Genomic DNA, 20742 nt, shown 5'->3' with positions numbered 1-20742 from the left:
TCACTTCTTTTTTCCCCTTATTTTGAATTAATTAGCTTCTCTCTTTTCATTTTCATTCTCTATATGCTTTCATATACTTTTAGTTATATATAATGTCCCTTCATTTCTGAGATTTTGTTTTTTCTTTCAGTTTCTTCCCCTAGTTCGGTGTCTGAGTTTTTAAATGTTTGATTCATGGTAACTTTTTTTAATATCAGCATTTGCTGATTTAGTTATATATTTAATTCATGTTGAAATATTATGTAAATGTTTTCTTCTGCTTTGTGACTTTTTTTCCATATGCGAGAATATTTTCATTTGTCAAAATTTTGAATTCTCATTTGCTATTTTTAAAAATTTCTATGGTAATTTTGTTTAGATGCTGAGCTCTTTCTGTCATGTTTATGTATGTTAGCTTTTCCTGGACTCACGATAGCAGGTGATCTGTGGGGGTGGGATTTGGATAGTTTAATTTATTTCCTAGTTCAAGAGCCCCTTCTTATGTTGCTCCAGTGAAGTACACTTTCTTTAGTAAATGCTGCCCCTTTCTTTCTGGTCCACCTTCTTATGATTCTATGATAGATACTATGTCATTACAGGAGGACCATGATCTTTTGCCTCTGCCTCCTTTCCCTTTCCCATCCATCTTCCAAAAGACACCTGTTCTTCAACTGCCTCTCTCAGAATTGGCACCTGCCCGGGGCTGCCACTCTGATCCTGCACATTTTCCAAGCCACTTTGTTATGACTCCCGGTAGCCAGTCATCCAGTCCCCCAGGTACCAGATCTTTGGTCACTCAGGGTGGGGCCCTCTTTCTGGGTTTATTTAATGAGACATGATCTGAGTCCCTTCCCCTCTTGTACCCTGCACCCTTTTTGGCATGATCCCAGCCTGACTCTTCCCTAGCGTGGGCACTGGCACTGACCCTTCAGGTCTTAGATGGTTATTTCCTTATGTCCATCCAGGTTTAAATATGTTCTCTCTCCTGCTCATGTTGTAGGCTTGGGTGTTGGGTGACTTGACTTTCTTTCCTTTTCAGTACATTTTTTAAGGGAAGCGTGTGGAGAGATTCAAATGTAGATGGCCACCATTATTCTATGGAAATCTGGAAATTCACATGTTCTTCAACTTTTGCTCCAGTGTAAGAAAAACAGCACTAGAAACTGGAGATGGAACATTATAAAAATGGCTTATGAAATAAAGATGATAGGGAACACCAACCAGTAGCCCTGCATTCAAAGTCTATTTGTGTAGTCACTGCAGTCAAGTAAATATACATATATATATATATTTTAAGTTAAAGCAAAATGTTTCCTACTGTGTAGCACAGGGAACTATACACAATATTTTGTAATAACCTATAAGGGAAAAGAATCTGAAGTGGAACATACACACACACATATATATATATATATATATATATATATATATATATATATGGCTGAATATATATATATATGTATATTCATATATGTATATGTATATATTCAGCCATATATATATATATATATATATATATATATATAGCTGAATCACTGTGCTATATACCTGAAACTAACTTGATATTGTAAATCAACTATACTTCAATTTTAAAAAAAGGAAAAAAAATGTTTAAGAAATGATGTTATTTTTTTGATTCCCTACTTTACCCTTTTTGACAAAAGAGCTTCTACACTATGTCCATAGTTATGTAGTGCTCTGAGGGTTGTTGCAGACATTTTCTGTCTGGCTGCATCACATTCTCGGATGTGATACATCTGTCTAGTTTCTTCTGTTTCCTCCCAGGTTGGTCTGGTGTTTGCTTTCCGGAGGGACATAGAGAGGGAAGAAACTGGCAGTGAGAGAGGAAAGGCATGATGGGCTACCTCTGGAAGACAGCTAAGAGGAGATCACTGCCCACTTTTGGTTTAGTGCGGCTCCTGAGTTCTATAGCTAGAGGTAGACAAAGTGAATCCATCTTTTTCGATTTTCTTTCGTACTGGGTTTTGATTCTTATGTTAGAATCCAAGAATATGTTGTTAATCTCTTCAGCATTGACATTAGTGAAAATCCCCTCAAGACTTTGGCATCTGGTCTTCTCTTTAGTTTCCAACACTGTTGCCAGTTTTCATCTTTTTGTAATTCTTCACAGATATTATAATGGAAATTGGAAAAAAGGCACATTAGATTCTGCTGATTTGCCCTGATACTAACCCAGAAGTCCTACCAATTATTTTTTAGTAATGAATGGTAAAAGATTGTAATAAGGGTGTGATTCAGTTATTAATAATATTACATATTTCTCAAGTAGCCTACTTTAAACATTTAATGATTCCTTAATAAAAATGTACATGAAAAATTTCTCTCCTCATCTAAAACTCTTACATCAGATGAATTTAAGTTACGTATTTCCTCACCAAATTTAGTCAAAAGTTTATAATTTCCTTGGCTAAACACTTTATTCGTGGTAATGTTTGCATGTTAAAATGGCTTTTGAAGGAGCATGGAATTCACACAAACCCAATATCACCTTCACCCACATAACGAAGAAAATAAGTCCTGTGGGGAATTTCACTAGTGTAATGGTTGAAAATGTGAAGTCTGTGGTTAGATCTGGTTCAAATCTGGTCTCTTCCCTTTATTACTTGTATGATCTTGGGAAAGTTACTTTACAATTCTTAAGTATCAGTTTCCTCATGCGTAGAATGTAACATTAGTGATGCCCACCTCATAGGCACTTGTGTGAAGATGTACTGAAAGAATATGTATGAGACACTTAGCACAGTGCCTGGAACATAGTAGCAACTCAGTAGCGTGAGGGGAAGATGATAAGGATGATGCTTACAAAAGGTAAACAGGGTGGATGTTACCCTGTGGGTGTTTCTTGAATTTTTTAGTCAGTAACTTTTTTTTTCCTCAAAATTTCATCTCAGGAAATAGTGCCATGGCTACTTCTGTTTCTAAAAATTTGATACTGCCTTCCAGGGTGTGTCTTTTTTTATGACAGATGGTCAGCAGCTAGTGGTAAAAGAAGTGTGGAGTATCATAGTACTTCATTTATTTATGGGAAATGTTTTACTGCCCCACCCTTCAACTAGTTGGAAAATGAAAGTCAAAAACTGGAAACTCTATTTATAAGTGGACAGTGCTGTGATCTCAGTGTCTGAAACTGTAGACTTTTAGAAAATATTTATAGCATATTGGAAACTAGTTACTGATCAGTGCATCCTTGCCCCCTTTTTTAAAAAAACTAACCCAGAAAACGTGAAATTTGGGTAAATTAGAATTGAATACTGAAATGGCATCAGAGACAATTAACTATGTATCATTTTATGTAAGTCTTTAAGAGAAGAGGATGGAGAAAAATGATTAACTCTTTCGTTAATAGAGGCATTTGAAGTGAATAGAGATATTTGTTAATTCAGCCTTAAAAATAAGCTGAACGGGGACTTCCCTGGTGGCGCACTGGTTAAGAATCCACCTACCAATGCCGGGGACACGGGTTCAAGCCCTTGTCCGGGAAGATCCCACATGCCGCGGAGCAACTAAGCCTGTGCACCACAACTACTGAGCCTGCGCTCTAGAGCCTGTGAGCCACAACTACTGAGCCTGCACGCCACAACTACTGAAGCCCGTGCGCCTAGAGCCCATGCTCTGCAACAAAGAGAAGCCACTACAATGAGAAGCCCGCGCATCACAACCAAGAGTAGCCCCCACTCGCTGCAACTAGAGAAAACCCATGCGCAACAAAGCAACGAAGACCCAATGTAGCCAAAAATAAATAATTTTTAAAAAAGAAAAAATAAGCTGAACAAATGGAAACATTATACATTTAAAAAGATACTGAGGCCATGTCTACATTTGACCAAGGAGGCAATTTAGCATAGTGGTTAGGAGTGGGGAATTCAGGAGTTTGCCTGAGTTCCAAACCCAATTCTGTCACCTGCTCAAACAGGTTATCTTGTAAGTCACTCAACTGCTCTGTGCCAAGGTGTACCTACGTCATAATGTTGAGGATTAAGTGAGATAGTACATGCAAAACATTTGAAATGGTGTGTGGTACATAATACATGCTCTCTAAATTCTAGCTACTATTATTCTAACTAGCTTGGCCAAAACAAACACTCTCCCCCCCCTCCTTATTACTCCAGTTTGGTTTTTATGAACGTGCATGAGACAAGCCCATTTCACTGGTTTAGAGGTAGGTCTCTGCGTTAAGTGGTCAATGTGAACATCTTACGGTTCTTTTTTGTTGCATAATTCTTACCGCCATGGTTCTTACTGCCATGACCATTAATGTACGCCAGGGTGGGTAGTGAACATTGCAGGAAGGAAGGGTCTCTGAACAGTTCCCTAGGTGCCTACGTTAAAGAAGCTGATTAGAGGGCTCGGCTTCATTCCTATCAGCCTGGAGCCCAGACTTTTGCCCTAATAAAAACACCCATTACCTTGCCATAATAAAACCAGGGCATTTCATGAACTTGTGTGATTATTGAAAAATCATTTTCCATGAACATAATCAGTCATTATTTAGAGATTGACATTTTGCAAGTGGAATCAACAGTCTAATGAAGATAGTATTGCTCATACAGCTAAACTATACCATATGCTTAATCCAAAAAATAGGGGAAATTCATAGATAACAGATTGCAATGTATCTTTTTTATGTGCAGTTCGTGAGTGGACTGTGTGACTTGGCTGTATTTGGCACTGATACTTTTCTAAAAAGAGACCCTCACATGGAAGAGAATATCGTAATACATCTTGGAAATAAAAGTTATAGCTACACCAGTGTATTTCATAACGGGAACTCTTGCCAGCAAGAGGGATGGATAGGAATATTAATGTTCCATTTTATCTACATATTATTCTTGTATCTGTATCTAGGTTGTAGTCTTGTATCCGTGATTATATTCTTTCCATGTTTACAGAGTCAGGATCCGAATTTTGCAACAAAAGGTTGCAAAATTGTCATTGTTTTTAAGCTATCAGCTTATTTAGCACTTAGTATGTAACCCAAGCACTTTACATACATTTCCCCATTTAATTCTCATAACAGCACTGTATGTAGCTGTTTTTTATCCACCTTATGCTAGAGAGAAAAACAAGGCTCAAGTTTATATAACCTTGTGGAGTTGAGATGCAGACCCTGAAAGGTTATGCTCTTAAAGACAGTGCAGGGCTGCATGTGAAAGAGTGAGGCCTTTGGAATTGGTGGGAAAAAAGACCATAAACTGTTGAAGCAATTGACATTGTCCACTTTCTAGTGCTTCAGTTGTGTGGAAATGAAACTTTGGAACAGTATGATATACAAAAGAATCATGAAATGCCACAATAATTGTAGCATTACCTGTAAATACATAGATACATATAGAAGGTAAAAGTTAACACACTATAATATAGCAATAATCAATCCCATGAACATTTTATGAGCTTCACGAGGCCACTGTTTATTCTATAAGATTGTGATGATCACACAGTTGATATTGCTGAAAAGTGTTATGAATATAGAAAACACTTTTTTTTCCCTCTAGCTCACTTTGGTACACACACCTTTGAGGAAGAAATTGTATCATCTGCTAAAAGTTCGTGTTCAAGGTACTTATACAGGGACATATAAAGAAAGTGAATGTAGGAAGTTGTCAATAGATTTCTTAAGGTATTTTCTGGCGCACTGACTTCCTTTCAGAAGGAAGTCATTATCGTTATATATGGACTCATTACCTAAGCACCCTAAAAGCTTAGCACCCATCTTTTGCTCTACAGAAAAAAAAATCAAGAATTTAGAACATACAATCAAATATGGTGACCTTCTACAGCAAGCCTTCAAATTAGCGATCCTCATCCTAAGCTGTGTGTTAGAATCAGCTGCATTTGTGTGTGTGTATGTTTGTTATTGAAGTACAGTTGCTGGGCAGTATAAGTTACAAGTGTATACTATAGTGATTCACAATTTTTAAAGATTATACTCCATTTATGGTCATTATAAAATATTGGCTATATATTGTTGTACAATATATCCTTATAGCGTATTTTATACATAATAGTTTGTACCTCTTAATCCCCTACTCCTATATTGCCCCTCCCTGCTTCCCTCTCCCCACTGGTAGCTGCTAGTTTGTTCTCTATATCTGTCAGTCCACTCCTTTTTTGTTGTATTCACTAGTTTGTTGTATTTTTTTTATTTTTTAATTGAAGTATAGTTGATTTACAATGTTGTATTAGTTTCTGGTGTACAGCAAAGTGATTCAGTTATATATCTATCTATCTATAGATAGATAGATATATAGATAGATAGATTTTCTTTTTCAGATTATTTTCCATTATAGGTTATTACAAGATATTGCATGTAGTTCCCTGTGCTATACAGTAGGACCTTATTATTTATCTATTTTATATATAGTAGTTTGTATCTGATAATCCGAAACTCCTAATTGATCCCTTCCTACATATTTCCCCTTTGGTAACCATAAATTTGTTTTCTATGTCTGTGAGTCTGTTTCTGTTTTGTATATAGATTCATTTGTATAATTTTTTAGATTCCACATATAAGTGATATCAGATATTTGTCTTACTTCACTTAGTATGATAATCTCTAGGTCCATCCATGTTGCTGCAAATGGCATTATCTTTTTTATGGCTGAGTAATATTCTATTGTGAAATATATATATATATATATGTGCATATATGCCACATTATATAAATATGATATGTATACCACATCTTCTTTACCCATTCATCTGTCAGTGGACATTTAGGTTGCTTCCATGTCTTGGTTATTGTAAATAGTGCTGCTATGAACATTGGACTGCTATCTTTTTGAATCAGAGTTTTCATCTTTTCAGGATATATGCCCAGGAGTGGGATTGCTGGATCATATGGCAACTCTGTTTTTAGTTTTTTAAGGAACCTCCATACTGTTCTCCTTAGTGGCTGCACCAATTTACATTCTAACCAACAGTGTAGGAGGGTTCCCTTTTCTCCACACCCTCTCCAGCATTTATTATTTGTAGACTTTTTAATGATGGCCATTCTGACCAGTGTGATGTGATGCCTCATTGTGGTTTTGATTTGTTTTTCTCTGATAACTAGCAAAGTTGAGCATCTTCATATGCCTATCGGCCATTTGTACGTCTTCTGTGGAGAAATGTCTATTTAGGTCTTGTGCCATTTTTTGATTGGGTTGTTTGGTTTTTTGTTATTGAATTATATATTGAGTTTGTATATTTTGGAAATTAAGCCCTTGTTGGTTGCATCATTTGCAAATAGTTTCTCCCATAACGTAGGTTGTCTTTTCATTTTGCTGATGGTTTCCTTTGCTGTGCAAAAGCTTATAAGTTTGATTAGGTCTCATTTGTTTCTTTTTGTTTTTATTTTTATTGCCTTGGGAGACTGACCTAAGAAAACATTGGTACGATTTATGTCAGAAAATGTTTTGCCTATATTCTCTTCCAGGAATTTTATGGTGTCATGTCTTATATTTAAATCTTTAAGCCATTTTGAGTTTATTTTTGTCTATAATGTGAGGGAGTGTTCTAACTTCATTGATTTGCATGCAGCTGTCCAGCTTTCCCAACACCACTTGCTGAAGTGTTGCATTTGTTAAGATTCCATATAGAAGTGATGTCATACAGTGTTTCTCTATCTCTGTGTGACTTTTTTCACTTAGCATAATACCCTCCAAGTCCATCCATGTTGTTGCAAATGGCAAAATGTCATTCTTTTTTAGAGCTGAATAGTATTCATTACATATATACACACCACATCTTCTTTATCCATTCATCTGTTGGTGGTTACTTGCTGCTGTCACATTGGGTGTATACATCTTTTTGAATTAGTATTTTTTTGGATATATATCCAGGAGTGGAATTGCTGGGTCGTATGGTACTTCTATTTTTAGTTTTTTGAGAAACCTCCGTACTGTTTTCCACAGTGGCTGCACCAATTTACATTCCCACCAAAAGTGTATGAGGGTTCCCTTTTCTTCACATCCTCACCAACATTCGTTATTTGTGTTCTTTTCGATGATAGCCATTCTGACAGGTGTGAAGTGATATCTCATTGTGGTTTTGATTTGCATTTCCTTAATAATTAGTGATGTTGAGTATCTTTTAATGTGCTTGTTGGCCATCTGCATTTCCTCTTTGGAAAAATGTCTATTCAGTTCTTCTGCCCATTCTTAAATCTGGAGAATCAGCTGCGTTTTTGACAAGGATGCTAAGATAGTTCAATTGGGAAGAAGAATCTTTTCAATAAATGTTACTGGGATAACTAGATATTCACATGCAAAAGAATGAAATTGGATTCCTACCTCACAGAATACACAAAAATTAACTTAAAATGGATCATAGACATAAATGTAAGAGCTAAAAGCATAGCAATCTTAGAAGAAAGCATAAGAGTAAATCTCTATGACTTTGCATTAGGCAGTTATTTCTTAGATAAAATACCAAAAGCAACAAAAGAAAAAATAGTTAAGCTGTACTAAACCAAAATTTTAAACTTTTTTTCTGCAAATAATACTATTAAGAAAGCAAAAAACAACCCACAGAATCAGAGAAAATATTAACAAATCATGTATCTGATACAGGATTTGCATGCAGAATGTATTAAGAATTCTTGCAACTCAATCATAAAAAGATAAATAGCCCACTTTTCAAATGAGCACTGGATCTGAATAGACATTCCTCCAAAGAAGTTATACACATGGTCAATATGCACATGAAAAGGAAAATGTAAATCAAAACCACAATGAGATACCACTTTGTATCAGCTAGGATGGCTATAATAAAAAAGATAGATATCTGTAAGGGTCACTAATAAGAGGATGTGGGGAAATTGGAATACTCATACATAGCTGGTAGGAGTGTAAAATTAGCAGGTCCTTAAAAGTTTAAATATAAAGTTACCATATGACGTACCAAGTCTACTCCTAGGTATATACCCAAGAGAAATGAAAACAAATGTCCATACAAAAACTTATACATAAATATTCATAATAACATTATTCATAATAGCCAAAAAATGTAGAAACAACTCAAATGTCCATCAAATGAGTAGATAAAGAAAATGTGATACATACATACAATAACATATTATTCAGCTATATAAAGGAATTAAGTATTGATACATGCTATAAAATAGATACACCTTGAAAACATTATGAATTGTATAGTTTGTAAGTTATATTTCAGTGAAGCTAATTTGACAAAAATCAGCTTGGGTACTTTTATAAATCTTTATGCCTAGGCTGAACCTAGATCAATGAGATCACTCTCTTATGGTGGAACTCAAGCATCAGTATTTTTTAAAGCTCCCCAGGTGATGGCATTGTGTAGCCAAGGTTGAGAATCATTGCTCTAAAATTAGCTCTAATCTAAATGAGTTTCTGATTTAGGAAACTCCAGAAGAGTTCAGATCCGAGGTAAGAAGACTCTAGTAGATTTCCCAGTCTCACTACTCAAAGTGTGGTCTTCAGACCAGCAACATCAGTATCACTTGGGAACCTGTTAAAAATGTAGATTCCTGAGCTCCCCTCACCCCCGGGCTCTGTGAATCGGAATCTACAGTTTAATGAGATCCCCAAATGATCTAAATTTTGAGAAGCACTGTTCCAGGTCAGTGGTTCTCAGTCTTGGCTGAATGTTGAAATCATCTGGGAGTCCAAAAAAAATATTGACGCCTGGGTTCCACCCCCAGTGATGCTTCTGGTATGAGGTACAGCATCTGGATTTTAGAAGTTCCTCAGGTGATTCTAATGTGAGACAAAGAGAATAACTGATGTAAACATACTGTTTGGGGGACATTTAATGGTGAAAAGAAGAAAAGAGGTACAGGAGTGTGATCTTTTATATGATTATTAGAGACTACTCAAATTTAAGTGGCCAATAGTTTGTGAGTTCTGTTTTTTTTTGTAAGGACATTTTACTTATTTGTTTATTTATTTATTTATTTATGGCTGCGTTGGGTCTTCATTGCTGTGCACGGGCTTTCTCTAGTTGCGGCCAGCGGGGGCTAATCTTTGTTGCGGTGCGCGGGCTTCTCATTGCGGTGGCTTCTCTTGTTGTGGAGCACGGGCGGGCAGGCTTCATTAGTTGCAGCACATGTGCTCAGTAGTTGAGCGCTCAGGCTCAGTAGTTGTGGCGCACGGGCTTAGTTGCCCCGCGGCGTGTGGGATCTTCCCAGACCAGGGCTTGAACCCGTGTCCCCTGCATTGACAGGCGGATTCTCAACCACTGTGCCACCAGGAAAGCCCCTGTGAGTTCTTAAGGGAAGACTGTTTTTAAACTGCACTGGAAAATATGTGGCTACTTACTGAATTTTCCTTTCTTTTAATATATATTTTAAAAAGTGTTTATTAAGCCAGTGGTAGATATTCCTTCCCAATAACCAGAGTACTACTGTCCCAGTATCGGTGTCCAGTTTCTCAGTTCTGGGGAAATTGAATTCCTACAGACGGTGGGAGCTGAGCTGAGTCAGGGGTGTTCTTCCTGGGTGTGTCATTTGGGCCTGAAGGATTCCCCTCACCGACAATGGGCCTCGCCTTGTAATGACCAGTGCCTCTCTACCCATAACTGGTCTTTGCAGAATCACTTTAAATACTCTAAAGTATTCCCTAGGCAAAGCTATGAAGCTTGCAGAGCGGGCCTTTGCGATCTCTCATTTCATCCCGCACCCTCCCCATCCCTCCCACCAGCCTCATTCTGCACATGTTCTTCTCCAGGTGACTTGGGTCCACTTCTCTGTTCCAGCATCACTATACTGTGCCCTTGTCTCCACAGAAATTAGCCACGCGGAGTTGATGTGTGTAGTGTGTGTGCGCGTTTAAGTGCTTTAGTGAGTCTCTGCTAACTTGGTGCGTAACTGTTAAAGGAAACCCACAGTCTCTTCTCCTCCCTTCTTTCCTTCTCCCTCTTCTTCCTCCTCCTCATCTCCCTTTTCTCCCTCCCTCCTTTCTCCCTAACATCTCTCTCTCTTTCCTCTTATTCCCTCCATCTCAGGCACTGAGGCTCTGAACCCTTTACCAAAATGAAAAGAAGTGACTTAAGTGGTGAGACATGAGGACCCAGTGACCCTAAAACTATTACTGTTTTTGCTAAAGGCAAGCCTGATCTTAAACATACAGGGAAATTTCTACACTCCTGAGAGGGAAATTACATGATCAGTTATTATCAGTATGTGATAGCACATACGTGGGTAGCATGCAATTAAATTCCAAAAATCAACTAATGCATTTAAATACTGCATGTACCTTGTAGTTCTGGATAGTTTTCCTGTCTTTAAACTCCCAAACTCTGTAAAATATCTGAGTTTTCTCTTTGTTATACTTTTTAATGTCTTTATGGAAGCATAGAAATTTTCACAAGTTCTATACTTTAAAAAATCTTTTTCCTGATTACAATAATAATGCATGCTAGTTGTATAAAGCACTGTAGAAAATAAAAGTCTTTTGTAGTCTCACCCCACCCATTCCCCCATCCCAGCTAACAGTTTGGTGTATATTTTTCCATATTTCCATTATTACCATCTTCCCTTCCCATGGATATATGCCTCTTTTAAAAAAATTCACCTGGAGATATTTCTAAAATCCATCACTTTCCAAAGGACTAGTTCCAGGGAATTGGTACATGACCTTGTCTAGGGATTTTAATAACTTTTAACATTTTGATGTGGAGTAACCCAAGATTTTGATACTTTATTCAGTTCCCTTAAATGTACATTTGGTTTTCTTGATTTATTTAATAACTTGGAGTCCCTAGGGTGTTTGGTTATTGTTTTAATCACTTGTCTTCTATTGTATTTCCTTGGCATATATCTCCAACCACATCCTTGTCAAAATATTCTGATTCGTACATTTTAAAAAATAGCATCACAGCATACTTAGGAAGGTTGGTTGGCTTTTGTTTTTTTCATCATGATTTGCATCATGATGATTCTGCCTGTGATGATTTTTCCCAGCAAATAATTCATCACTGGGATTACTCACAACCTTTAGTGTTCAAAATTCATCTCATCTTATTAAGTTCCCTTATTTTGCAATATCTGTGGCTCTTCTGAATAATGAAAAAATGAAATAAATGAATAATATACAGATAAACTTTCTTTAAAAGTTATTAGAAAAATATGTGTTATTTAACCATGCCTAATACTTTGGGGGTATTCCAGTGAGCTCTGCTTTTAAAGATGAGAAATTTGGGGGTTCCTCCTTCTTTCTTGCCTTTTTTTGGATTGAATGAATTTTGTTTTGTTCTTCCGTGGTCCAGAAAAGTCCTATCTTTGTTTTTAAGTTACCTTAAAATTTTAACATGCAAATTTTACTTAGCTAAATCTAAATTTAATGAACAGCTTTACCCTCTTCCAAACAATACAAGGACTTTAAAATGCTTTCATTCTGATTTCCCCTCCTGACTTACTTGCTATTTTTATCATCCAGATTTTATCTCTGTTTGCTTGTCTTTAACCCCACAAATTAGACACCATCATCATCATTCTGTTAAGATTTTCTCTCATTCACCATTTTCTTTGCTCATCATCCCTACTTGCATTGAGAGCTTCCAGGATCAAACCCTAGTTCCTGTCATTTTGGACCGGTTGACAGTCTCATGGTATACAGGTAGTTAGTTAAATGCCTCAGGAAGAAACTGAGGAGTCCAGGGAAACATTGCCCCCCCCCATGGTGCTGCCCCCCAGCGTAGAGGCGTCCCTGCATATTTCCCTCTCGCTCTCCAGTTAGTGGGTTTTATGGAATAGAGAGGAAAAAGGAAATCTTATAGAATTCTGAAGTTAAACATATTCACTTTAAAGGACTGTCACTTATTCTGAGATTGTATTCATCCTACCTTTTGTTGCTATTAAAATTACCTTTATTTTATGGTAATGGTAGTTGAAAGTTTTTTGGTTTTGTTTTTAATTCATGAATTTTGTTTTAACATTTCCTTACTTGGCAAATACAACGTTGCCAGTCACAATCCAGATTTTTTGAAAATTTATGGGTCCTTGAAATCCCAAGCCACTGCTGTAGACAACTAGCTGTGAGTTTGGGGTGTGGACATTGAACCACCTGAAAACATGTCCTCTTATTTTCAGGGGCCTTATTGGTTATTCCTATGTGGGCAAATCCTATGGTGTTAACAGTACTTTGCAACCTTTTATTGGATTATCAAGTAGTCCAACGATTGAAATTATATCTAACAACTTCTTCCATAAGGCTGAGTCTATACTAGCAAAATGACATGGGTGCCTCATGCACACCCGGCATACATCTGGTCGTGTTTATGCTCCCAATTTTTAAAAAACACCCACTACCCATTGTTTGGCCAGTAACTTACTATGGGCCTTTCTCATTTGTAACATGAGGGCGTTGGACTAACTGATCTCCAAGTTCTTTTCAACAGTAATGTAGGTTGTGATTGTATTTGCACATACAATTTTTAAAAATCTTAAAGAAGTATAACTATTTCACATGTATTTGTATTACATACACGTTTCACGTTGTAAATTTAGACATGGAAGACATTCGTTTTTCTCATGCAGGCTAGTATTTAAAAGGCATGTTGCATCTGTGATATGGACGCTGCCATCTTGGCAGATGCTCTTTCTTCATTTCCCTGTGAGTGTTCAGCATGAAGTCTACACTGGATGACTTGAGTTCTCATTTCACTACTGTAACAAATGGTCATGTTTAAGTACAGCCAGATTATTTATTGCAAAGGGTCACAGGACTCATTTTTTTAATTGTCACGTGCTTGACCTTGAAGTTGTTATGTAAACGTTCAGTCATTGTGACAATGTAGACAAGTGATGACTACTTGAAGATGCACAACCACACATTTTGGAGGCCTCTGAATTCATGACCAAGTTGTTAACTGGCAGGTTTGTCATTTCCTGTAAATACGAGGAAAGGAAGTATTAAAATCATTGATACCCATTTGAGAGAGGAAATTAACATTTTCTAAAAAATTCTTTTCTAGTGAAGGAAGCCCGTCCCCCAGAATGGAGCTGCTGCACAATATCGATCCAAACTTTGTAGATGTTTCACCATGTGAGTACCTTGTTTATTGCTACTAATTTAAATACTGTTGGCTCACAAAGACAGTTTTATTACCTAGTGTCTCTCTAGCCTAATTCTCTTTCTCCACTTGAATTTGCTATAAAGGTACACAGTTCTCCATGGCACCTATTGTACCAATCTCACTGTGGCTTTGGTGCCACAAAGGGTGAATGCTGCTTAATGGCTTACATGACCTTATAAGCCATTTCCCTCTCCATGACTCAGTTTTCCCATCTATAAAAGGAGAACCCATGGGATCTCCGAGCCTCCTTCTAACTGTAAACGTCATGCTGTTGTTGCCCTGTTCTTACCTGAGAGTGTCAGAGCCTCCTTCTAGAAAACTCAAGGTCAAATAAGCCATCACATCATCTGATCAGGCTGGTCAGGTGCTGCCCAGACCTGCTGGGTCTCCTAAACCCATGATTTCCCTGGCAAGGCTGCAATTTAGCTTGATTCTGCCTACTGCCTAAATTAACCCATAGGGAACCCTATTAATTCCTGCAGGGAAAGAGGCCATGTGGTGCTTTCACATCCCCACAGGTTGTAATAGTCCTGTATAAATACCACGCTAGTGGCCCTGATGCCCCTACGTCATGAGTTTGGGCCTGGAAAACCTTAACTATTAGGCCCTTTGCCCAGGTTCCATCATAAGGCCTCATCGTGAGACTGTCTGCAGAAAACAGTGCTCTATACTCCCTTCATTCACTTGGGTGCTCACATCCCCTCCTTTTAGACATACTGCTACCCCATCATTCAGGCTCTCCTTACTCTTTTGTCCTCTCCAATCTGTGTTGCAACCTGCCTTAAGATTCCCCCTTCTGGAGAATGGCCCCCAGTAATTCTGAGTGTGTCTTCAGGCATCTGAGGTCCAGCTCACCTTGCCAGCCTCACTCCAGGCCCTCCTTGCCATCTTCTTGCCCTACTAGACACCTGCCATTTCCAAGCATGCAGATCGTCATACTTATGTCTTGAACATGCTTTTCCCTATGCCTGAAACACCTTTCCCTGCCTCTCCACAATTTTTCCTCATCCCTTAAAACCCAGCGCTATTGTCCCACCTCTGTGAATGCTTTCCAGAAGCCCTGGAAGAAGCAGTACTCCTTCCTAGGTGCACCCCTTCATATGTATCTCTGTATAGTGTTCACCAAATTCTCCTGTATGTGCCTGCATTTCCCACTAAGCCGAGAGCTCCTGGATATCAGGGTCTATGTCATATTTATCTTTACATCCTCATAAGTTAACACAAACACCCGGCACTTGGTAGGTACTCAGTGACGATTACTTAATGACTGAATGGACAGTTGGAGGAGAGTTGAAATGGAATAAAGACCACCTAGAATCACTAGACCTGGAAAGGAAAGTGCCCTGAGATAGGTAAGAATGGCTACAGGATGGAGAAATTTCTATTTTTATTGGAGTAAAGAGACGTCAGTGAGAGAGGCAAGGGTAGTAATATGTCCGATATGGTAGCCATGAGCCCTGTGTGACTACTGAGCACTTGAAATATGGCTAATTGTGGATCAAGATGTGCTGTGAGTATGCGCACATCTGATTTTGAAGACTGAGTATGAAAAATATAAAGCATATATACATTCATGACTTGTTGAAGTGGCAGTACTTTGGATATATTGAGTTTAAATATATCGATCACAATTTCATCTGTTTCCTTTTCCTTTTTTAATGTGCTTAATAGAAAATTTAAAATCACATGTGTAATTTGCCTTGCATGTCTATTGGTCTAGAAGAATTGTTCTAGAAAATGCTTGGAAATGATTTGATCAGCTGTGTGAGAGGATCACACACCTATGATTAGTTACTGTGGAGCTACGTCAATCGTTTAAACTTTTCTCTGCCCCAGCACACCTAGGGATGTGACACATTGCAGTCTGTAACCGGCTCACTGGAGAAGTGATTGCTAACCCGGAGCCAGTCATATCAGAATCCCTCAGGGTGGCCAGAAGGGAGGCAGGAACGGTTTTTACAGCTTCTGAGTAATTTAATGCACTGCAAAGCCCGGGATAACCTCCAGGGATGTGCTGAATATGCTGCCCACATTACAGTGGTTTTAAGCTGTCCTCATCCACTAAGTTCCATCTACAAGTGAAAAGCCTTAAGCCCCCTTCACTCACTAAGCTGCATTTTGTCATGGCATCAGAAATGGGAGCTTGAGAACTATACGCCCATGTGACCCGACCGTAGTGCTGCTTGCCGCGGGCTTCTTAGCATAACCTGCTGTGATTTTTGCGTCCCCTCAAGTGCCTCTAGCAAAGTAATAGCACAAGCAGAAAGTTTCACCAGTGTAAGAACTGGGGCATGGAAATCAGAAGAGAGAACTGTCTTAGCCTTGCCCCTCATAGATTGTAAGGTCTTGAGCAAGTCCCTTCACTTTTCTTCAACTTAGTTTCCCACATGTTAGTTGCTGGACGTACTGAGACCCTTTGCTGCTGTCACAAATTCAGAGACACTTTCTGGCTGCCTGCTCCTCCTTCCCCCCTCCTAGGAGTCCACTCCAGGCCTTCCTGTTGGCCTTCCCTGCCAGCCTGGGGACTCTTGCTCTAACCCTGCATGTAATGAGGGACATTGTCAGGCCCTGCCATTGACAAAGAGCCACATTCGCTGTTGGTTCACAAAAACAGCGTGTCCCCTACTGTGTGTACCTGCGGGTGGCAAGGTGCCGCCTCCTCCTTATGCGTGGGCAGTGCCGGGGACCTTTTCTGCCCGGTTTTCATATCCATTTCACACCACTGTGTGGCAGAATTAGGAAAAAGGGTAGTTATCTTTGGGGTCCTGGGCCTGCAGAGGATGGTGATACAAGCCCAGTTCCTTCTCTGGGCAATTAGTTTGTGGGGGAAAAATTAAATCCAGCTATAAGAAAATATGTATTTATAGGACAGACAGCCAAGTCTGCATGTTATATTCACAGAAGATGTTTTATGACTATGTTCTAGAGGCTGTTGTGGAATAAAATCAGAAAGCAGCCAATCTAGGGTATCAATGAAGGATTGACAATTGAGTCTGTGTTATCACAGAAACATTTCTTTGGTTTCTAACTCCAGCACTTCCCAGATGATGTGTACTTACTTACAGGAGAAGAGAGTAATATTCCACCTCCACCCTCCCCAAAGCCACTTTGTCACTTCCTCATCTGTGAGGCGAAGACTGAATTAAGTGACCTCTAAGGTCCCTTCTAGCTTCAGCATTCTGTGGGTTTCTGTATACACAGGACCTCAAGGGAGCAAGCTGCTTCCTCACTTTCTCCTTTTTCACCCTGCTGGAAAAGGTGCACGCATTAATAAGCAGTGGTGTAGCCAAAGACGTGGCTGTAAATAGATGAATACACGTGATAATGTTAGAAACATTATAAGCACTAGAGTAATGTGAATATTATATGATTTTGCTGTTACTACATCCTGCCCACCTTTCTGATCCCCGTTCTAAAACATCACTGCATCATTCCAGTTTTTCACCTGCACTGTCTCCTTTAGCTGGTCTTGTTGGCAGTGGTGGACCAATGTCTCCTCCTGTCATGAATTAGAGGAATCGATGTTAGACTTTTCCCAGGGAAGCCCTCCCTTCCGTGTAGGACCAGCTCCCTCAAAATCTGGCCTCTTGGGTTTTAACATCTATACCACCTCCCTCTTATTCTAAGAGTAGAGGGCACCCCCAGAGGCCCTTCCTACTTGTGGAGTTAGGGTTTTTTCATGGCCACATAATCTTGGTAGGTTGTGGCTTGGGTACTAATAGTAAAAATATTTCCAAAAAAGACTAGTGTACACACACGCACACATACACAAACACACCCCAGAAGTCATAGGATCTCCCATAGACCAGGAGATTCTACAATAAAGCATAAAGATGTCTCGAAGAACCATAGATCCTACCCACTGGAATGGCTACAGGCAGGAAGGAATGGAGGAAGGAAAATAACAACTATTGATGAGGATGTGGAGAAACTGGAACACTTGTGCACTGCCAGTGGGAATGTAAAATGGTATAGCTGCTATGGAAACAGTATAGCAATTCCTCAAAAAATTAAAAATAGAACTACCGTATGTTTCAGCAATTCCATACCTGGATATATACCCCCAAAGAACTGAAACCAGGGACTTGAACAGCACTATTCACAATAGCCAAAAGGTGGAAGCCACCCAAATGTCCATTGACAGAGGAGTGGATAAACAAAATGTGTGACATACATACAATGGAATATTATTATTCAGCCTTAAAAAGAAAGGAAATTCTAACATATGCTGCAACATGGTTAAAACTTGAGGACAGTATGGTAAATGAAATAAGCCAGTCACAAAAAGACAAATACTGTATGATTTCACTTACAGGAGGTACGTAGAATAGTCAATTCAGAGACAAAAAGTAACATGGTGGTTTCTAGGGATTAGGTGGAGAGGGGAATGGGAGTTGCTGCTTTTTAGTGGGTATAGAGTTTCAGTTTTACAAGATGAAAAGAGTCCTGGAGATGGATGGTGGTGATAGTAGCACAACAATGTGAATGCACTTAATGCCGCTGAACTATGGTGGTTAAGATGGTAAATTTCCTGTTATGTATATTTTACCACAATTTTAAATATTAACAGTAAAATGTAAAACCCCAAAAAAGCATAGAAACTCCATGAAGACAGGATCTATACCCTTTTCATTTACTGCCACATTCCCAGTGCATAGCACAAGGCCTACCATCATACTAAGTTCTCAATAAGTATTTGTTAATGATGAACAGATCAACAGGTTAAAGTCTCTGTTTTATTGTCTCTTAGCCTTGAACCTAAAAGTGCCTCCAGATGGCAATTCACACTCTCCTCTTAAACCCTGAACTCCCGTCCTACCTTTCGTGCCTAAAACAAAAATAACACTCACAAGCTACTTTTTATTTTAATTAACATTATCACATACAGATATTTGAAACGATTTATTCAGCATATAAATGCCCACCCTCACCCTTCCCCTAACTGAAAATATCAGATGATGTGGCATTTTCCCTGCCCTCTTCATTCCTTTCCCCGAGACCTCCTTGATGGACAAATACATATTGACAAAGCCCCTGCCCCAGTCTCAGCTCAGCCTGACTTCCCCTCTGAGTTGAGGGCGCTGCTTCTTCCTGTTCTTTGTGCTCTGTTCCCATCCCTGCCTTCCTGGAAGCCTCCCTTTCATTGTTGCATTGGTCACGGGCTCTCTCAGTGCCCCCAAATCTGGCTCTACTTTTATCTCCCCAGCTGCCAGCCCCTATGGCCAGTGTCACACGTGTGGGCTGTAATTGCTTTCCTGTGTGCTTTGAGGAAACTTTTTATTCATCTTCAGAGGCTTTGTTCTCAGGTGACCTTGCATGGACATGTTCTCACATAGTATCTTTTTCTTCCCTCCTTCCTTTCTAAGATCCTAAGATTCATTCTCCCCCTGTGGACCACACACCCGCCGCATTTCTTTAAAGTGTTCCTTTCTAGCAGGCTGACCTGACTCAGTGTCTTCAGCAGTACAGAGTGGGCCGTGGAGGAAACCTGTGCGGGAGCCTGAGGGAAGGGGACGGTACCGCTGAAGCTGATTTAATGGGAAAGCCTGAAAACATCCAAAGTGGTGGGGAGCAGCTGTGATCCCAGGTTAGGCTCCGAGGTCCCACAGGTGTGAATTCCGCTCAACCTGGTTCTGAGGCACTCCAGCTCCAAGCTCTTGGCTCCCCTCGGTTCTAGTCAGCCTGCCTCAAACCAGGAGGAGAAATGATTTCAAAGGCATTAGTTTGCCTTAGAGAAAATATATATACTCATCCTACAGGCCCCAAGCTTGACCCGGGCTGTTCTCAGGTAAAGATGCTACCACCTCCATCTGTGAGCGCAACTCACCTTGGAAGTCAGACGTGGCATTCTGTGAATCGTCAGAATTCTCACGTCCGTCCAGTTGTGTAACCTGTACATAGATACCCTACACACATGCACACGTAGAAAGCACTTAGACTCTGCTGGCAGAAGCTTGATTTGAAATGAAGGGCCCTGACAGATGTTAGCATTTTCCACACCAAAGGCCAAGTCTTCAAAGTGATACTGTACAGTGTTGTTACTATTTCATTGAAAGGGCCTCTTCTCTTTAAAGGTTATAATGGGATGTTATTTCTGCTCGTGATTACAGGGTGAAAGAACAGTCTTCGCTCCCTCCCCTCTCTCACGCATGCATTTTCTGTGGCGAAATTGCCAGATCCGTACTCGAGATCCAAGAGTCGTCCAGGTTTGCATGCTTGGCGCTGCTCCATGTTTCCTCCTAAAAGCAAAGTCAAATCCATTCCCTGACGTTAGGTTGCCATTTCTGAGATGATTCATTCAGGAGGTACTGCCTGCCCAAGACGTGCTAGGTACAGTTGTACGTACTGGAAATCACGTAGGCTTTAGGTTTTGTTGGAAGAGAACACAGACAGAGCCCCTCACTTCCCTGCTTGATGGCCGTCAGTGGTTGCCAACTGCCTACAGCCACAGGCAGACTCCTTAGCCTGCCTTTTACAACCTCTGTCTTTCCGCCGAAGGAACCCCTCAGCACCATTGCAATGCCCTCCGCCATCTTCCTTTGCTTCTCTGACTCTTCTCGGGGGCTCAGGTCACATCCCTACTGCTCCATGAAGCCCTGCCTGATCCCTCCAAACTAGAGTCCCTTGAGTTTCTCCGGATCATCCTGAGACACTGAGCTCTTGCTTCTTCATACTGTAGTTATTTATATTCATGTGTATATTATATTCAAG

The 20742-nt window shown here is 39.6% G+C and overlaps 1 protein-coding gene across 2 annotated transcripts in view; it reads left to right on the top strand.

Moving 5' to 3' along the window:
- ARSB (arylsulfatase B) overlaps positions 1 to 20742 on the top strand; it is a 177373-nt gene that overhangs the window by 93690 nt on the left and 62941 nt on the right. For both annotated transcript variants that reach the window (XM_082377514.1, XM_082377515.1), the window contains exon 6: positions 13930 to 14000. In XM_082377514.1, coding sequence (XP_082233640.1) covers positions 13930 to 14000 — 71 coding nt within the window. The remainder of the gene's footprint in view (positions 1 to 13929; positions 14001 to 20742) is intronic.

This window comes from Balaenoptera borealis, assembly GCF_965194805.1.
Source record: "Balaenoptera borealis genome assembly, chromosome: 2".
Lineage (NCBI taxonomy): Eukaryota > Metazoa > Chordata > Mammalia > Artiodactyla > Balaenopteridae > Balaenoptera > Balaenoptera borealis.
The sequence above is the reverse complement of the archived record's forward strand: the minus strand, read 5'-3'. Positions and strand labels throughout refer to the sequence as shown.